At 39.2% G+C, this 16915-nt stretch overlaps 1 protein-coding gene across 7 annotated transcripts in view; it reads left to right on the top strand.

Annotated features, from left to right (window-relative positions):
• PER2 (period circadian regulator 2) overlaps positions 1–16915 on the top strand; it is a 76537-nt gene that overhangs the window by 24696 nt on the left and 34926 nt on the right. For 6 of the 7 annotated variants that reach the window (XM_024221614.1, XM_024221579.1, XM_024221596.1 and 3 more), the window contains 6 exons: positions 5605–6084; positions 7024–7086; positions 8025–8179; positions 8948–9069; positions 11973–12174; positions 12288–12339. In XM_024221614.1, the coding sequence (XP_024077382.1) occupies positions 5828–6084; positions 7024–7086; positions 8025–8179; positions 8948–9069; positions 11973–12174; positions 12288–12339 (851 nt within the window). In that variant the 5' untranslated portion in view covers positions 5605–5827. Of the gene's footprint in view, positions 1–4057; positions 4159–5604; positions 6085–7023; positions 7087–8024; positions 8180–8947; positions 9070–11972; positions 12175–12287; positions 12340–16915 lie in introns of all 7 variants that reach the window. The other variant, XM_024221601.1, reaches the window with a different exon arrangement.

Raw genomic sequence — 16915 nt, 5'->3', positions numbered from 1 at the left:
ATACTGGCTACTGACCATCTCCAAAAAGGTCAGTAGCAAACAGTTCATGGGGCACATTTTGATAGGAAATTTTTTCAGTCCAAAAATTTAGACCAGTTCTAATCACTAAAGCATCATAAGCATTTATAAGGCCATACTGTCCTTTACAGTAAGGCTCCTTTACACCACTCTGGCAATGTAAAGGAGCCTTAAAATTTTTACAACTGTTTTATATACCTGGGGGACTTCACTAAGAACAATGGGAACAATTCACTAAGCAGTCAGGCTGATACATTCTGCTACACACACACACTCTGATTTATGTCTCTACCGGCTGCTCTGGGTACCCAAACTGACCGGCCTGAACTGCTGTAGGGGCACATAACCACTCTTCCAGCTTCCCTTTGCTTCCCTGTCAGAAGTCGTTTTTCTGTGGGGAAGCAAAGAAATCTTCGGGGGCCATGACGCAGAATCCCCCAAGAGTAGTATGTTGACGTGGGCATCTTCCCAGTGGAAGTCACAAATGCACACAGCAGGGCTGCTCAGTAGAGCTGTGCCAATGTTGTAAAATAGACAAAAGATGTCAGTAGCTGTAATTTAATTATTACCAAATAGTTATTAAAAGTAGCTTCCAGAGGCCCCAGTCATTATATTAGCTGCTGTACAGACACACAAGAAGAAACTGTCCCAGCTCTGAAGAGTTTACAATCTAAGGGCTAGTCTACACACTGGAAGCACTACGGCAGCACAGCTGCACCGCTGTAGTGTGTCTGGTGAAGAGGCTGTAGGCTGATGGGAGAGAGCTCTCCCGTTGACTTAATTACTTCACCTCTGTGAGAGGCGGTAGCTTTGTCAGTGGGAGAAGCGCTCTCACCGACATAGCACTGTCTACATCAGCGCTTAGGTCAGTGTAATTTAAGTCTTGCATGGTTGTGGATTATTCACACCCCTGAGTGATGTAAAGTATGCCGAAGTAAGTGGTAGTGTAGACAAGCCCTTAGATTCTGCATATAGGAAGATGCAATTATCTCATTACATATGAGACTTTACAGAATTTGAGGTGGAGAGAAAAGAGGGGAAGTTGTACTCAGGTTTGGTTAAAGCATTGCCTCTAGAACAGTTCTGTCTGGGATCTTTTCTGTTTTCACTTAAGTGTTAATTGAGGTACACAAGACTTTTTCATTTGGTAAAATAAAACTTACAAAGGCCAAGATTTTTCAAAGGTAACTTAATTTTGGGAGCTTCTGTATTTGGGATGTCCAGCATGATACACTTTCAAAAAATCAGGTCCTTTTTAAAGTGTTGAACTCTGAAAACCAGGCCCCTTCAGGTGTGTCATATTGGGCACCCACAAACTGAGGCTAACTAAACACTAGTTACTCTTGAAAATTTCGGCTAAAGCAAACAGGTTCTCAGATATTATTCTCCAGCCAGTTCGATGTGAATTCTAATAGGAGTATGTGTAGATGTTGTTTTTTTTTTTTTTTTTTTTTTTTTTTTTTTTTCAGCGGGTCAGTGCTTGCAATGCAGCATCTCCTTATTGGGCAACTAACTTTTTATGTGGGACATCTATTTCTATTTGGTGTATTAGAGCCACTGAAAACCAAATTTCTAAGTAAAATAACTTGCATGCCATTTACAATAAACAGAAAAAAGATCTCATAAGAAAAACAAGGCTAATTTTGCTTCCTTATTAACCTTCTTCAAGCACAGGAAATTATGTATACTGTAGCTCTGACATCCATTGCTATTGGTCTGTTGGTCACCTTGTTCATAAACCACCTCGTTAGCTTGGTAGAAAATATTGCTCTTCAGAGGCACAGTTCAGACTCTTGGGGTTTTGTGCACTTGTTCTGACAGGCAGATAGAGGGCAGGGAAATACTCAAGTAGGGAATTATACTCACTGTGTACTATATAGCCTACCATGGGTGACATAAGCAGCATCCCCGGGATTTCATTTTTTCAAGCACAGTTAGCTTAAGTTGTAGGTTGTGTTACCACACGCAGATATCTCTAATTTGAGTTAAGTGGTGCTTTAAACTTGAGTTTAGCTGGCTAGTTTAACTTGAGTTTAGCTGGTGGGGATGGGTTGATGCTTGAGTGAAGCTAGTGCTCAGATTAGTAGCGGTAATGGAGTGGCGATACAACAACTCAAGTTGCATCAACTCATCAGTGCTAAGCCAATCACTCTGAGCTGATAATGAAATCACACTGTGTAATTCCAAGGTTGTTGTGAAGTGTAGTCACACTTCATGCGGTAATTTAAGTATACTAATTCAAGATATCTGTTATAGTGAAAACAAGCCCTCTGGTAGACTTCTCTAGTTACTGGTTTCCTTTTTACCTTCTGCTCTCCTGGAAGGACTTGTGTAAAATAAATAGTGATGGAATGATTTACCGTAAGAGGAACCCAGGTTGTTTTGCTCTTCGTGACCCAAAGACATGACTATAGATAAGTCTGGCTTACCCTCTCAGTAGCTGACCTGATTTTAGACCAGCAGTAAGCTGCCCTGTAACAGAGCTTTCGAGGTAAATGCCTCTGCCAGTTCTTTAGATTTCAACCCTTCCTCCCAATATAGTTTCCATGTTAAGGTTGGAGGCCTACAAAAGATCTCTTTACACTTTGGGAGCCTTGAAATGCGTTTTTCCTATACTTGAAGGGTGTGATTAGGTACCTAACTCTCATTGATTTCAGTGGGGACTAGATGGCTAAATACCTTTGTGAATCCCATTCAAAGTTTAAGTTGGCTTATCCTGGCTGCTGTGGTTCTTGATTTCCAGCCCCATGTATGCCAATACTAAACTGGTGTCTACATGAGGTTGTTATACAGAAAGGCTTTTCCTGTTAAACTTACAGGATGGTCTAAGTAAGGACTTGTCTGTGAAGTTGCAGAGAAAAAAAGTCTTTTGTCTTTTAACTACCATAGTTCATAAAGAGACTTTGCCTCCTTTGTACCTTGGAAACCAAGCCCAAATTCCAGAACATCAGTAACCGAAGAGGACTTCTGTTATTTCTCAGAAATCTTCATGAATTATTATATACTAATTTTTTCCAAGGACCCTTCTGGACATTGTGTGAAAGGTCTTAAAAATGGATCCCATGGTAGCTGCGTATGTCACTAAACCAATTCCTTTTTTTGTTGTTGAATGACCAAGTAAATGAATAAAACTGGCCATAATGAATCTAACATAAGGTTGTAAAATGATCTTGTGGCCAGGTCTTATTAGCTGAGACATACAGGGCAAAACTATTACTAATAATTATTGCCTTAGGCAAATTACTGTAAAAAATTAAATTTAGATTTTCTAGCACAGTGCAGCTTTAGATATCATAATCCTAAATGCTGGAAGGACAAACGGTATAGTGAATTAGGTGGACATTACGTATTGGACCTTTCCTTAAATCTGGTGCTTGGTTTATACATGGGCAGCCACTTACTTAGAGAGTGTCCATTCACTAGAGGTGAATTGTCTAGTCTTTTTGATCCTAGGTAACCAACAGAAGATTTTATTATATGTCATTGTTAAATGCTACTGGGAGTTTCATCTAGGGGCAAACTTCAATGTGATTGAGACCTTGAACAGATTTTTTTTTTTTTCTTTAGTAACTTCTAGCCAAAAGCCCATCAGTCTGAAATGAAGGAAGAGAAATTCCCCTATCCTGTAACACTTTTCTTGCCACACTATAGACCAATGCAAAGCTCCTCTTTTTCCTTTTCTTGTGTGTTCCAGTTTAAGTAACTTTAGGGAGACACAAAAAGTAGCTGCTTATTTTGGCTCAGGAAAAACTGCTGAAGTAAACTGTAGTTCAGAATTTGTGCTACTATAACAACTCTCCATCTATTGATCTGTCTGTTATATGAATGAACAGCCTTGAGCCTATAAGCTCAGTCATGATTTGTGGATCTGAATTGCATAAATTCACTGTGCTGGTAGAAAAATATGCCTCATGTTACTTGGAAAAGGCTGTTCAGTTTTCCAGCAAATATTCTAATTGTAAGAAAATATTTATAGTTATCAGTAGTGATTGCTAAAATAAATGCCCTTAAAAACACTTCCTCTTCCAACTAAAAACAGATTTCTTGTGCACAACTTTGGCTGAATGAGAAGAAGAGTGATATTTGCTTCTGAGAACTCGAAATAAATGTAAAATGTCTGGAAAACCAAAAATTAGAAGGGTAAGAAAATAGTTTCAATTGTTTTTCTGGGGGAAAATGGTAGGAGAATTTTTAAAATATCTAAGTTAAAACTACCTCACTGTTGTAGGTTTGTTCTTTTTCTTTTGCGTGTTAAAAAGCAAGGCACTAGTAGTAGTACCGGCAAAACGTACACTTTTTCATTCTTTTGTACTCAATCTGAAAACCGTCAGATTGGAAATGCCAACAGATGGTAGTGTTATATGTTTTAATGGGGAAAAAATAGCAAACACTGAATTGCTCATATTTTAGGTAAGAATAAAAATAATTTGCATTGTTTAGTATTCCATTAATGTTGTTCAGAGCACATTAATCCTGGAAATGTGCAAATGACCGGTAAGCCTGTTCTTATGGAACAAGTGTTGATGTCTGTGGATCAAGGAAATCTAATTTGTTTTGCCTATGTGTTTTTGTGGTGTTTAGTTTGCTACTTAAGGATGACTGCTATTTGGTGCTTTTTACCTTTGATGGCAAGTCCTTAATATGTTTATTATTGCTTTAATACTGTTTAATGTTGACGTTGTTTTTTTAAATTTGATAACTGCTTTAACAGCAGCTCTTTTTCTTTCCTTAGAGGTATAATTTCCCAAGCAGTACTTGACATTGTTGGTTGTACTTAATGTTAAAAGTCAATTTAAAGAACTCACTTCTGTCTGGATTTTTTTTTTTTTTTTTTTTTGACACTTAGGATTATTGTAACTGAGAAAAAGAATTCTTTCATTTCTCTCTAGGTTGTCCTCAAAATGCACTAGATATATAGTCAATTCACTGTTTCCACTGGATAGTCTATCTCCTCTGTTTGTGGGTCTCTCGTGCAGCAACAGAGGAAAGAATTTTTTAAAATAGGAAAATGAGATTGTATACCCCCTAAAACTAGTAAAGCAGCCTTTGAAACGAACTATTTTTTTAAACTCACTAAATATTTTCTAGTTCATTGTGTTAGTTTAAGTCTTCAGCAGAAATAGTAAGATAGAAAAACAACCTGTCATATACTCTTGATTTTTTCATATTTGTATGCAGTCCCAGCCAGTAAGCATGACAGAAATTATATAGACTAAGAAATGAGTAATATTGAAATTTTTGAAAAGGCGGTCTTCTAATAAAAAATGCACTTTATTTCATCTTCCTTTTCCTCTGTGAATTTTATGCCAAAATGAATATTCGTTGTATAACATTGTTATTAGCCTTGAATTAAATATGGAAATGTATTGATGAAACGTTTCAGAAATGTTTAAATGTGTCAGATTCTGGGATAAAATTTTAATAACGAAACTCTTGAAATTAAAACTTAACATTAGAGCTACTTCATTATTTCAGTTTTGATTGGCCAATAACAGAACCTTAATATTGAGCAAACTGAAAACAAATTTATTAAAACAAATTGTTTCAGCATTGTTTACTTTTCTCCCCCTCTTCCCCCACCCTTAGGATTCTGGATTCACACTTCAAGACTGGCAATCTTGTATGCAGAGCACAAACGTGAATATGGCTTGACTAATTCTTGGTCTGCGCAAATATTGCTAATGAGTGTTCAGTGGACTGTATTAAGATCAGGGGGTTCTACTCTAGCACTGAGGAGCGGAACCCACAACAGCTTGAAATCAGTGGAAATATTTCTCAGCAGTCAGACTCATCAAAGCAGCAATACAAAATGAGTGGATATTCTGAATTTGCAAACAACCATAGCCAAATGATTGCTGAGGAAACTGATGGTCAAACCAAGCCTGAACAACATCCAGATACTCTTCAGGAGGACATTGAGATGAGCAGCGGATCAAGTGGTAATGACTTCAGTGGAAATGATATGAATGAAAACTATTCTGCTGGCCATGATTCTCATGGCAATGAATCTGATGAAAATGGGAAAGATACAGCAATGCTCATGGAGTCTTTAGATTGTCATAAAAGGTAATATGCTGATTTTTTTCCTCTCATGTTTTTCTTAAGATTCTTAAAATCTAACCTACTTTCATGTTAATACATGCAATGTAATCTGTGTTGGGCTGTGTTCCTGTGCTTAGTGCTTTTTCCATTCCATGCTGATTTATTATTTATTCATTCATTACTGGCTTATACCATAATAGGCAGGTAGTAGTTTTGCATCTACATAGTTACTTTCTTCTACTTGAAGAGAATAATGCTATGGTGAAATACTTTTGAAAGTAGAGCCACATGAGAACATACAAGTAGAAAAATATAGTAAAAATGTTACTGGGAGTGCAGCAAAGAAGTTTGTCTTCATATTTTCTGTTAAGGCAAATAGATCAGTGAGGTAAGGCTTTTAACTGCTTGTTTTCACCACCTCAGAATCTCCGTATCTTCTTATTGATTAAAAACAGTGCAGTCTGGTTTAAATTAAAGTGTTCAAATTGTGACATCAGAACAGAACTTCAGTTTAAAATCAGATTTAGAATGTGTCTTTCCCACGAATAAATCTTGTTTACCAAGTTGAAGCATTAACAATGTCTTGTGGCTTTCTTTTTAAATCCTGAGAGTATTATTTTAGGAGACTAGGGAAGAAAACCATGGAGCAGTGATATACATCACACCTTTTTATGGCTGTCTGTTAATGACACAACTGCTGGACACTCTACCATTATTAGTGTACTATATAGTGATTGATTTAGTGGACACACCAATCTACCATAGAATTACATCTTTTTAAGCATACGTGACATTTACACACAAACTAGTTTGGCTGAAGCTGCTCAGTTGGCATTATCACCAGTTTCATTGGTATAAAGTTGATCTGTAAGTTTAAAGTAACAAATAGAAAATGGAGATGTTAAAGCTAAACACAACTTGTATTTTACTTTATTAACATCGCTGAGGTTGTTCTTTTTTCAGCTCAAATGCATTTAGCCTGATGATTGCAGACTCTGAACATAATCCATCTACCAGTGGATGCAGGTAAATAAAAAATAGACTATTGTGCATTTTAAAATAAGTTTTAAAACAATGATGGGATAAAGCTGTTTGAGGTAATTATTGTGAACAAAAATGAATTAACTATTTAAATCTAGTTCAGGGTCTCTCGCCCTGTGGTTGATCCAAAAATAGGTCGCAAGAATATGTCAAAGGTCACATGGGAGGCCCTGGCTCAGGGTTGGGTTCTCCACCCGGGGGAGTTGGAAGACTTGGGGGTGGGGGATTGCAGAGCCTGTGCAGCACTCACTTCACAGTGGTGGCTCCAGTCCCACAAGGCTGGCTGGGTTTAGTTCCCTGCCTTGGGCGTTTGTGACCTAGTGCATGTGGTTTCAGCGCTGCTCAGGTTTGGCCCCACTGCCCCTCCGTTATGAGGGGGAATGGCCAGCTGGGCCAAATTTGGGTGAGTATTGCTGCGACCCCATGTGCCAGGTTGCAACTCTATTCACACAAATTTGGCCCCGTCAGCCCATCCGTCAGGTAGACCTGGTCAAACCTGAGTGGAGCTGTGACTCTGGAGGTCGCAACGCCCAAAGCCAGGAGACTAGCTCAGCCTGTGACATGAGCCACCTCAAAGGTACTTGCAGTGTACTTATTACATTAAGGTGTGTATCAGATGTCGTGGGCAAAAAATATTTAGTAAGACAGGTGTTTTTGCACTAAAGCTATTTACTGGTTTGTGACAGGCCATCAAGTTTACAAATGGGTCATTAGGCCAAAAATGTTGAGAATCCCTGATCTAGCAAATGTAGCAATTATTGCAAATCCTAAACTGTCTTTGAAGCTAAATGCTTCCAAAATTATACTAAACAGATATGTAGAACTAGTCTAATGACATGATAAATGTCAAAAGGCTTTGGGTTTTTGGAAGGTATGGTATCAGTTTAAATATCAGTGTAACTTTTTTTGTTTTAATTTTATAGCAGTGAGCAATCCACTAAAGCCAAAACACAGAAGGAATTGAGGAAAACATTGCAGGAGCTGAAAGCACGCCTTCCTCCTGAAAAAAGAATCAAAGGAAAATCTAGTGTGCTGACAACATTGAAATATGCACTTAAAAGCATTAAACAAGTTAAAGGTAATGTAGCCGAAGAAATATCATAAATTAGATTGAATAAAAGTAAGTTCCAGAACTAGAATCTGAATGTGGATCTCTTTATAAAGTCAAGTTCATAATAAATGAAAGATCATAAAACTAATGTAGTTGTAGCATTTTAATAATTTGGGTTTGTGACTCTACCAAAACAAACAACAACAAAAAGCCAGGGGGGCAGGGTTAGCGCTTACAATAACTTTTAAAGATATTTAAAATAAAAAACCTAGTAAAATGTCGGGTGAGACTCAATTTTATTTAAAAATACATTTTTGGTATTTAGTTAGCCATTCACTTACAAATTGTAAGTGATATTTGACTATAGACAATATTCAGCAATGCCTTCTATCCAAGGATTGCCAAGTACTTCACAGACTGTAATGAACCAAGCTACACAACACCCTTATGAGCTACATAAACTTCCCCAGGTCAGGTTACAGATGAGGAAACTGAAACAGAAAGAAGTTAAGTGCTTTTCTCATGGTGGAAGTGGGCAGGGCCGGCTCCAGGCACCAAGCACCCAAGCTGGTGCTTGGGGCGGCACCTGGAGGGGGGGGGCGGCCGGAGGCTTTTTCGCCTGGGGCGGCGAAAAAGCCAGAGCCGGCCCTGGAAGTGGGAATAGAACCTAGATACCATGTCCTGTATTTAACCACAAGCTCATGCTTTCTGTCCAGTCAGTGTTAGCAGGCTCGATGTTAACTGGTCATATTTTGAAATGTGAATATAAAAAACTGGCTTACTATTCTTATGTAGCCAATGAAGAATATTACCAGTTAATGATGATTAATGAAAGCCATCCTTCTGGTCTTGATGTGTCGTCCTATACGGTGGAGGAAGTTGAGAACATTACTTCAGAATACATCATGAAAAATGCAGTGAGTATGCTGACCCATTACTGCAGTGTGTATGTAATTGGTGGGTGTGGTTGGAATTCTTAACTGTAACCTTTCTTTAAAAAAACAAAACAAAAAAAAATTGGGCATAATGGATTAATGCCTTGTTGCCAGCAGCTTTGATGGTTTTGTTGCTGGTATTGGACACTGCATTCTGAAGAATGTGCCCTGTGATGGGAAAGAATTGATCATGCTGGATATTCCAACTATACACTTTCCCCATATGCTATATAAGTAAAACAACTGGAAAGAATGCAAAATACTTAATCCCAAATAATGGGTTATCCGACTCTCACTGCTACTTTATCATCTGTTACAAAGGATCCACTCCAGAAATCAGGGATTTGATCCTGGCAAATACTTATGAATCTGATCATTAAATTATCTTGGGCAGAAGTTCACTCCGGAGCTTACAGTATGGTGGTAAATACAAAACTGCTTTGGCTTATGTGTAGAGAAGTAGTGCCTCACAGACCAGGGAGCTAATGTATCTGGTGAGACTGCACCTAGGTTACCATGTTCAGTTTTTGACACTTTCAGTACAGGAAAGTTGACTAGAAATTGTAGAAAATTCAAATAAGAATTTAGGAGGACAGAATTAAAATGGTGACTCTTCAAACAGACTGGAGCCTGGTCTACACTACAGTGTTAGGTTGATGTAAGGCAGCTTACGTCGACCCGATTATATCAGTGTATACACTACAGCCTTGCCCACCAATGTATGTGCCCTACTACACCGACATAATAACTCCACCTCCACAAGAGTCATAGGGCTTATGTCGGTGTAGTAATGGGTTACTTACATCTATTGGCTGTCATTATTGTCAATTTCATGGCTCTGCTTCCCTGCCAGGAACAGGGCAGCCGCACAGAACACCACTCATGGATCTGTCTGCCAGGCTGCCCCTGCAGGCTCTCGGCTCCCCCTGCTAGAAGCCTAGAGGACCCCTCTGGGCTCTCTGCTCCCCACTGGGAGCACGGCTGCCCCTAGAGGGGAGCTCTGCGCCCGGAGTCCTAGCCACACTGCCACTGTTAACTCGGTGAAAGCTCCTGGTGAGGATGCACACCACTGACAGAAGAAGAATAGTGTGGACATGAAGCACTGCAATAATTACTGTAGTGGCTGTAAGCCGACATAACATAAGTTGTCTTAAGTTTATAGTGTAGATATGTCCTGGGAGTTCCCCTTAGTATTTGGACTACTTCATGGGCTTGGAAGCACCTGCTAATATCAGGGCAGATGTCATCATCCCTCCCCTAGTCTTCTTGCAGAATCTGGGATAGAGGAGGTGCCTGACTGAGTTGGGAGACTCCCAGCAAGCCCTTCATTGGGGATAAACCAGGAGATGCTGGGTTGGCAGGAAAGGGAGGAAACCCCCTTCCTCAGAAGACCCTAGGAAAGAAATGGAGAACCTGGGGAAAGTCCATCCCCTATCCCTTCCAAAGAAGCTGAGGGGGAGGCAGTGGGCCTGGAGGGACCACCCCACTGTAATAACCAAAAAGAGTAGAGGTAAGAGGCAGCGACGGTTTGAAGGGATTGCGCTCTCCTGTAGGAGAGAGTTAGGAATGAGAGGCAGCGGAGGAGCTGAAAGAAAAATGTTCACTCTCAAGAACTGAGATCAGGGAGAGGTATATGCTGGAGAGGCAGCAGGAATGCTCTGGTCTAACCCCTTTTGAGAAGGCAAGAGTTATTGGCCAAGGCTATACACTGTGGAGGGCCAGCATTTACCTTCAGCTTCCTTCCACAGAGCACAACAGGGGGCTTTGACCTCTCTTTATGTGGGCCTTCATAGTCCATGCAGGTGGCAGCTGACTACCCTGGGTTTGTGAGGGTCTCTCAGCAGTGAGGGAGAAAAAATGTTCTTTAAGTTCATGTTTTAAGGCATAAGCTAACCACTACCTGATGGGGATTAAAGGAAGAAACTTCCCTTGTGCATTAGTGATTCCATAATGGTCTACTACAGGATTCTTCACCGCCTTCTGAAGTATTTCAGTTGGCTATTATCAGGATACTGGTCTAGATATCCCTTTTGGTCTGATCAGGAAAGGCTAGTTCTGTGTTCCTATGAATAGTTAAAGGGGTATAAATAGTAGTATTCAGATGGTATTAAAGGGGAAAAACATAGGCTGAATGTCAAACGTTCCTTCATACTGAGATCTGTTAAACTGTAGAGTTTTCCAACAGCAGAAATCAAACTTTTGTTTCTCAAGTTGTATAAAACAGAACTGGACAAAGGTATTGATGCATGTGCTGTATAGAACAATCTTGTATTTCAACAAGATAGACATCACTAGGCACCTAATAGATTTCCATTTATTAACTTTTGTGTTAACCGCTTGTCCATAAATTAGTGTACTAAATTACTAAGCATGGGCATGTTCATTTTGGTTGTAGATGAATGTACTGGTTTGTGTCATCTTTAAGGCACTTAAATAATTTAATTTTATAAATGCAAAATATGCCTGTGATATTAACATTTACGAAGAGGGAAACTGTAGTGACCAAGTCCAGCTGTCTCTGTATCTAAAGTAACTTCTGCATTATGATAGAGTCAAGTCCATGTAGTAAGATTCTACAATCAACTGCTAAAACTACATCAACATATGTATTAAAACCATCACCTACTTCAGGAAGTGTTTATATCAGCTACATGTACTTTTCAGGCAGTTAAAAGAATTTGTGTTGAGACTTGATGTACATTTGGTTTACATACAGTACATTTGGTTTAATCATTTCTTATTAGTTAAAAATAGACGAGATGAATAATACTTAACATCAAATTAGTTTGAACTTCCAAATACCATTTTTAAACCACTGTATTATCAAAGAAAAAGATTAAAAATTTTCTCTTGTCTAAAATGTTTGAAATTTTGTTATTGCTTAGGACATGTTTGCTGTAGCTGTTTCCCTGATTACTGGGAAAGTCTTGTACATCTCTGATCAAGCTGCCTCGATTCTCCGCTGTAAGAGGGATTTCTTTAAAAATGCCAAATTTGTGGAGTTCTTGGCACCTCAGGATGTCAGTGTTTTCTACAGCTCCACTACCCCTTACAGATTGCCATCATGGAGTATTTGTAATGGAGTTGGTAAGTACTCTCAGCATTGAATACATCTCTGTTTTTCAGTAACAACCATTTTGGAATACAAAACTTTAAACTGTTTATTGCAACTTGTTATGAAATCCATTTAATATTTTTAGAATCTTCCACACAAGACTGCATGGAGGAGAAATCATTCTTCTGTCGCATCAGGTAAGACCAAATATTAAAATTAGACTTGAAATATTAAACACTGAGACCATATGTGTCAAAAAGTACTCAGTGGAATCTTAATTCACTGTCTCTTTTTCCTGATATGAAAACAAGGCGAATCATATGCATGGCCTCTTATCTAACATACACTATAGAGATTGTTATAGAAAGTAACTGCAAAGCAGATTCAGGAAACTGCATCTCAGTTGTTAATGCAGTGTAGTTGTAGCTGTTTATCCCAGGATATTAGAGATAAGGGGGGTGAGGGAATATCTTTTATTGGATAAGCTTTTGTCTCTCTCACCAACAGAAGTTGGTCCAATAAAAGATATTCCCTCACCTTCCTCATGTCTCAGTTATTAATCAGTTTGGAATTTGACCTTTGCACTTAGGTACAAGTAAAACTGATCCTGTTAAGTTTTGGAGGAAGGGTTTCATCATTTCATTTAATTCAGTGGATACTTGTACATTCCACTCAGTCCATCTCTGTTCAGTCCTTCCTTTGATCATGATGAAGGGCAATTCAACACTCATTAATTTATTATATTAGTGTCTTAAGAACCCCATTGTGATTGTTACTTGTCTGTATGGTACCTGAGGATCATCCCTGCACCAGAGAGTTTAGTCTTGATGTCAGCAGGCCACAGGCAGATGAAACAGAAATGAAGTGGGTGTGGGATAAAAGGGTAAGACATCAATATGCCAAACAGAGCTTAGAAGCCCCAACTCCTTGACAAATTGCTAGTGCTGCCACCCCCATGCAGATGAAACACAGCAGTTCAGGACACTGCTGTTTCTTTTCAGGCTTTTCTCCTCGGTTTTTTTAAGTAGTGAGCTCCTTCCATTTTTTCTACTTTCTGGGCATTCATTTAGAGGACCGTTTTTTCCACAGGGACTACTTTCTTTGCTGCTCCCTTCATGCTTCCTACCTCCTTGCCCCTCTCTTACCTCCCTTCTCTCCTCCTGCCCCCCCCCCCCCCCCCCCCCCCCCCAAAATAGAAGAACAGGCAAGGAAGCACAAAGCCAAACACAGAACGTATTTCATTTATGCTGAATACCTGCAGCCTGTTGCAGAAGAAGAATTATGCCAGCTGTGTGTCTGGCACAGGAAGCCTTGTTCTGCCAGGGTAAGGAGCATTCGTGATGCAACATAGCATGGTCTCTGTCCAAATGAAAGCTGGCATCCAGGGCAGAAGCCTTGTGCTAGCTCTGATCTGTTTAGTCTAGACCATAACTACCTTAAAACTCTTGACGTCTTTGGAAGAGACTGCAGCCAGTTAAAGATGCCAGGATTCCAGTAGTCTATTTGACTTCATGAAATGGGTCCTTTTGTACCTGGGAAAAGAATTAGGCATTCTGCCATTACCTGTCCATGGGGAAAACAGTCCTCTGTCCAGGGCTGAAATTTCCAAAGGTGATTAGGGGTGTTAGCAGCACAACTTCCATTGACACTTAGGAAAATTGTGTGGTCACAATTGTGTGGTCCCCTAATACCTTTGAAAATCTTCAACCCAGGCCTTTAAGAGCACTAGACTCCTTCCTTCAGATTGGGGTCCCCAGACCTAGGACAGAGCACCCTTCCTCTTTAAGAGCGCAAACAAAGTGAATGCTTCTTTCATGAGCCAAAATGGAAAAGGAGCTGAGTAAAAGCCCCAGGAAGCCAGCAAAAATCTAAGATACCTTAAACAGCTAAGTGTCACAAAAAGAAATTTGGGAGGCCTCATATCTCCTTGTTTCTCAAGGAATGGAGAACTATTGCTGTTGGAGGGCGAAGAATTTGACTATGACCAACAGGAAAAGGCTTTTCTGGATCCTGACCTCCTTAGTTGAAACATTAGAGTTGTGTGTTTCAGACTTTGCTTTCCTCAAGGAAATCCAGCATTGTGAATTTTATTCCAGCTCTTGAAGATAGTACTCATGCAGGGGAAATAAAATGAGACCCTCAGAATCCATTATACATTTTCTATAAGAAGGCTTCTCACTCTAAGATCTAGTTATCAAAACAGCGAAGTTTTAGATTTAGGAGGGGTTCTGAAGCTGAGCGTGTCGTCTTCACTAATCTCATGTCAGTAGATCTTGGAAGGATTAACAAGCTGGCCAAACAACCTAAACACGCCATTCCTCCTGTGGAAGCTAAACCCTTGTGCAATAGGCGCTGTCCGGTCTGGCCCTACCCTCCAAGGCCATTTCTCTCTGTAGAGTCCTGATTTCTGTATTGAAACATATTTCTGGTCAAAATCATTTTCATGGAAGAACCATGTAGTATTTATTAACCAACACAACATTGTTCTCAGGAATGTCTCTAGCATTCATTTTTTGGAGTGAATTTCTTTATTATTAATTTTATTTATTATTTAAAATAAAAAAAAACTCTTAGGATTTGTGATTCTCCCACTCATGTTGGAATTCAGTGCATCCATAAGAGAAATTATAGAACATGTAAGCTGTCAAGAGACTGGTTGTTTTACCTCAAAAGAGCCAGACCCAAACCATCAGAAAATCATATTGTATTTCCTTCTGTTTGATATGGCTGAGGAAAGTCTTCAGTCCTCCACTTCCAGATGTAGCAGATGCTGTATTACGGATCTGTACAAGGCATAAATTGAACCAGTTTTAGTAGGGATTCTCTTCCATTATACCACATAAGTAGCAAGTCTTGAGCAGAGAGATCCTCAATATCCCTTAGAAAGTTGTACAGGAGAGAAATTTGGGCCTCCATGTCTACATTCACAGGGCACTGCAATATTTAGTTCCAGGCATCTCTGATGCATGCTTCAGCCACAGAGTTGGTCCCAAAGTGTTACTCACCTTGTTAGGTGGCAGGGCAGGGACTCATTCTTTTTGCAGCCTACATTTTTTTCTTTCTCTCACTATTTCACTTTTCTCTGGTGATCGTTAATGCTGAGTGATTTGGAAAATTTCTTAACAGCTAATTTCTTGTCTCCAAAAGCCAACTCTGCTATTCTGTTCCACTCTTGAAGATTAATAACTCTAGATATACTAATCTGGACACTGTGGGATCCACTGCAAAGCTGGTGGTCAGATTTCTTTGTACCACAATTAACGTTAGCTTTAAGAACTGTACTCTTGTAAGTTTATTATAACTGTGTAAGAATTCTTCTGGCAATTGGATTGTTCACCACCACAAAAGTACACACCTGGTCTGCATAAAATGAAAACAACCCTGTAGTGAGAATTAGTAGAGATCCCCTTTTTTCTGTTCCACCCCTTTATATATCTTTTGCATAAGGTGGGAATCCTTTGTCCCTCTCTGGATTTCCATCCCCTCCTTTTCAATGGAAAGACACCAGGTTAAAGATGGATTCCAGTTCAGGTGACATGATCACGTGTCACTGCAAGACTTCATTGTCCACTTGCCAGCACACACGTATACAGGAAGACTTACAGGTAAAACACACGCATCTGGAGACAATTGTCCTGATTGATGGGAGTCATCAAGATTCCAAACCACCATTAATGGCCCACACTTTGCATAATTACAATAGGCCCTCAGTTATATTTCATATTTCTAGTTTCAGATACAAGAGTGGTACATTTATACAAATAGAATGATCACACTCAGTAGATTATAAGCCTTGTAATGATACCTTACAAGAGACCTTTTGCATGAAGCATATTCCAGTTACATTATATTCACTCATTAGCATATTTTTATAAAATTATATAGACTGCAACGTCACACATATGTCAACTAAAATATTCCCTGAAGAGCTCAGTCATTTTTGTCTCCGATAATACTTCAAAAGTACACAAATAAAACTGTTTTGTTATACTATAGCTATGAACTTCTGATTTCACTGGTGCTGAGCTAGAAAACTACTTTGAATACTAGAGGTTTTGTGGGGATTTTACTAAGTAAAGGTCATATTAGCATTCAGCCACTATGTAAATATAAAATTAATTCCTTTTTGAAGGAAAGACCAGGATTAAGGCAAGAGAGAGATTATTAAGTTATTAAAGAGTGACCTTGTTCAAAATGAATGGTGTTCACATGATTTAATGTGAACACCAAATATCAGAGGGGTAGCCGTGTTAGTCTGTATCCACAAAAACAACGAGGAGTCTGGTGGCACCTTAAAGAATAACAGATTTATTTGGGCATAAGCTTTCGTGCGTAAAAAAACCCCCACTTCTTCAGATGCATGGAGTGAAAATTACAGATGCAGGCATAAATATACTGGCAGGTGAAGAGAAGGGAGTTGCCTTACAAGTGGAGAACCAGTGTTAACAAGGCCAATTCAGTCAGGGTGGATGTGATCCACTCCCAATAATTGATGAGGAGGTGTCAATACCAAGAGAGGGAAAATTTGCTTTTGTAGTGAGCCAGCCAGACCCTATTCAAGCCCAAATTAATGGTGTTAAATTTGCAAATGAATTGTAGCTCTGCAGGTTTTCTTTGAAGTCTGTTTTTGAAGTTTTTTTGTTGAAGGATGGCTACTTTTCAATCTCCCTGGACATTCAATAACAGATTTAAGTGTTTGCCTACTGGCTTTTGTATGTTACCATTCCTGATATCTGATTTGTGTCCATTTATTCTTTTACGTAGACACTGTCC

The sequence above is a fragment of the Terrapene carolina genome, unplaced genomic scaffold (assembly GCF_002925995.2).
Source record: "Terrapene carolina triunguis isolate 2854851 unplaced genomic scaffold, T_m_triunguis-2.0 Scaffold88, whole genome shotgun sequence".
Lineage (NCBI taxonomy): Eukaryota > Metazoa > Chordata > Testudines > Emydidae > Terrapene > Terrapene triunguis.
Note: the sequence above shows the minus strand (reverse complement) of the source record. Positions and strands in the feature narration are given on the sequence as shown.